Here is a 717-nt window from a genome sequence, read left to right as displayed (position 1 = left end):
GAACTAATAACGAACTATTAACAAAATATAGGAAAAAAGAAATAACACTACAACAAATAGGAGAAGAAAATCCAGACTACCTCATGAAATACAAAAGAAAAATAATTGAATACGGACAAACATACATAATGGACAGAAAAGAAAAAACAGAACTATACTTAATAATAGGCGATCCTGGTATGGGAAAAACCACCTTTGCAACAAAATTAAACAACGATTACTTTATAAAAACAAGCAATATGGAAAAATGGTGGGACGGCTACCAACAACAAGAATTAGTCATAATCGACTTCTACGGTTGGATATCTCCAAATGAAATTATGAATCTGGCCGATTCAAAACCATACCAGGTTCAAACAAAAGGAGGCTTCCAAAAGTTCACCAGCAAAGCCATAGTAATAACAAGCAACAAATATCCCGGAAACTGGTGGCGACCGAAGTAACATCGAAATTCGACATGCGAGCATTCGACCGAAGAGTCACCCTAACCTGGATACGCTTTGGCAATACAGAACAAGCATACTTTGGATATCACTTCGGCTATCTAGCTTGATCATATCATTGTGATCATATGACATTTATAACGACATTTATAACAAAGTTTTATTAACAAATAAAAAACATACAAGACGTGTTAATAAACAAAAAACGACACATGCGGGGCTTCGCCCCGCACCCCCATTATAAAGCACCTACGTCCTGCGCACCGCATGCATC

General features: G+C 37.0%; 1 protein-coding gene across 1 annotated transcript; it reads left to right on the top strand.

The window, feature by feature from the left end:
• Positions 1-128: 128 nt before the first annotated feature.
• On the top strand, positions 129-443 carry LOAG_16189 (hypothetical protein; the record flags this gene model as incomplete). The annotated part of the gene is made up of 1 exon (XM_003151677.1): positions 129-443. The coding sequence occupies one exon, from the start codon at positions 129-131 to the stop codon at positions 441-443; it is 315 nt and encodes a 104-aa protein (XP_003151725.1).
• Positions 444-717: the final 274 nt, after the last annotated feature.

Source organism: Loa loa (genome assembly GCF_000183805.2).
Source record: "Loa loa unplaced genomic scaffold supercont3.4632, whole genome shotgun sequence".
NCBI classification, from domain to species: domain Eukaryota; kingdom Metazoa; phylum Nematoda; class Chromadorea; order Rhabditida; family Onchocercidae; genus Loa; species Loa loa.
The sequence above is the reverse complement of the archived record's forward strand: the minus strand, read 5'-3'. Positions and strand labels throughout refer to the sequence as shown.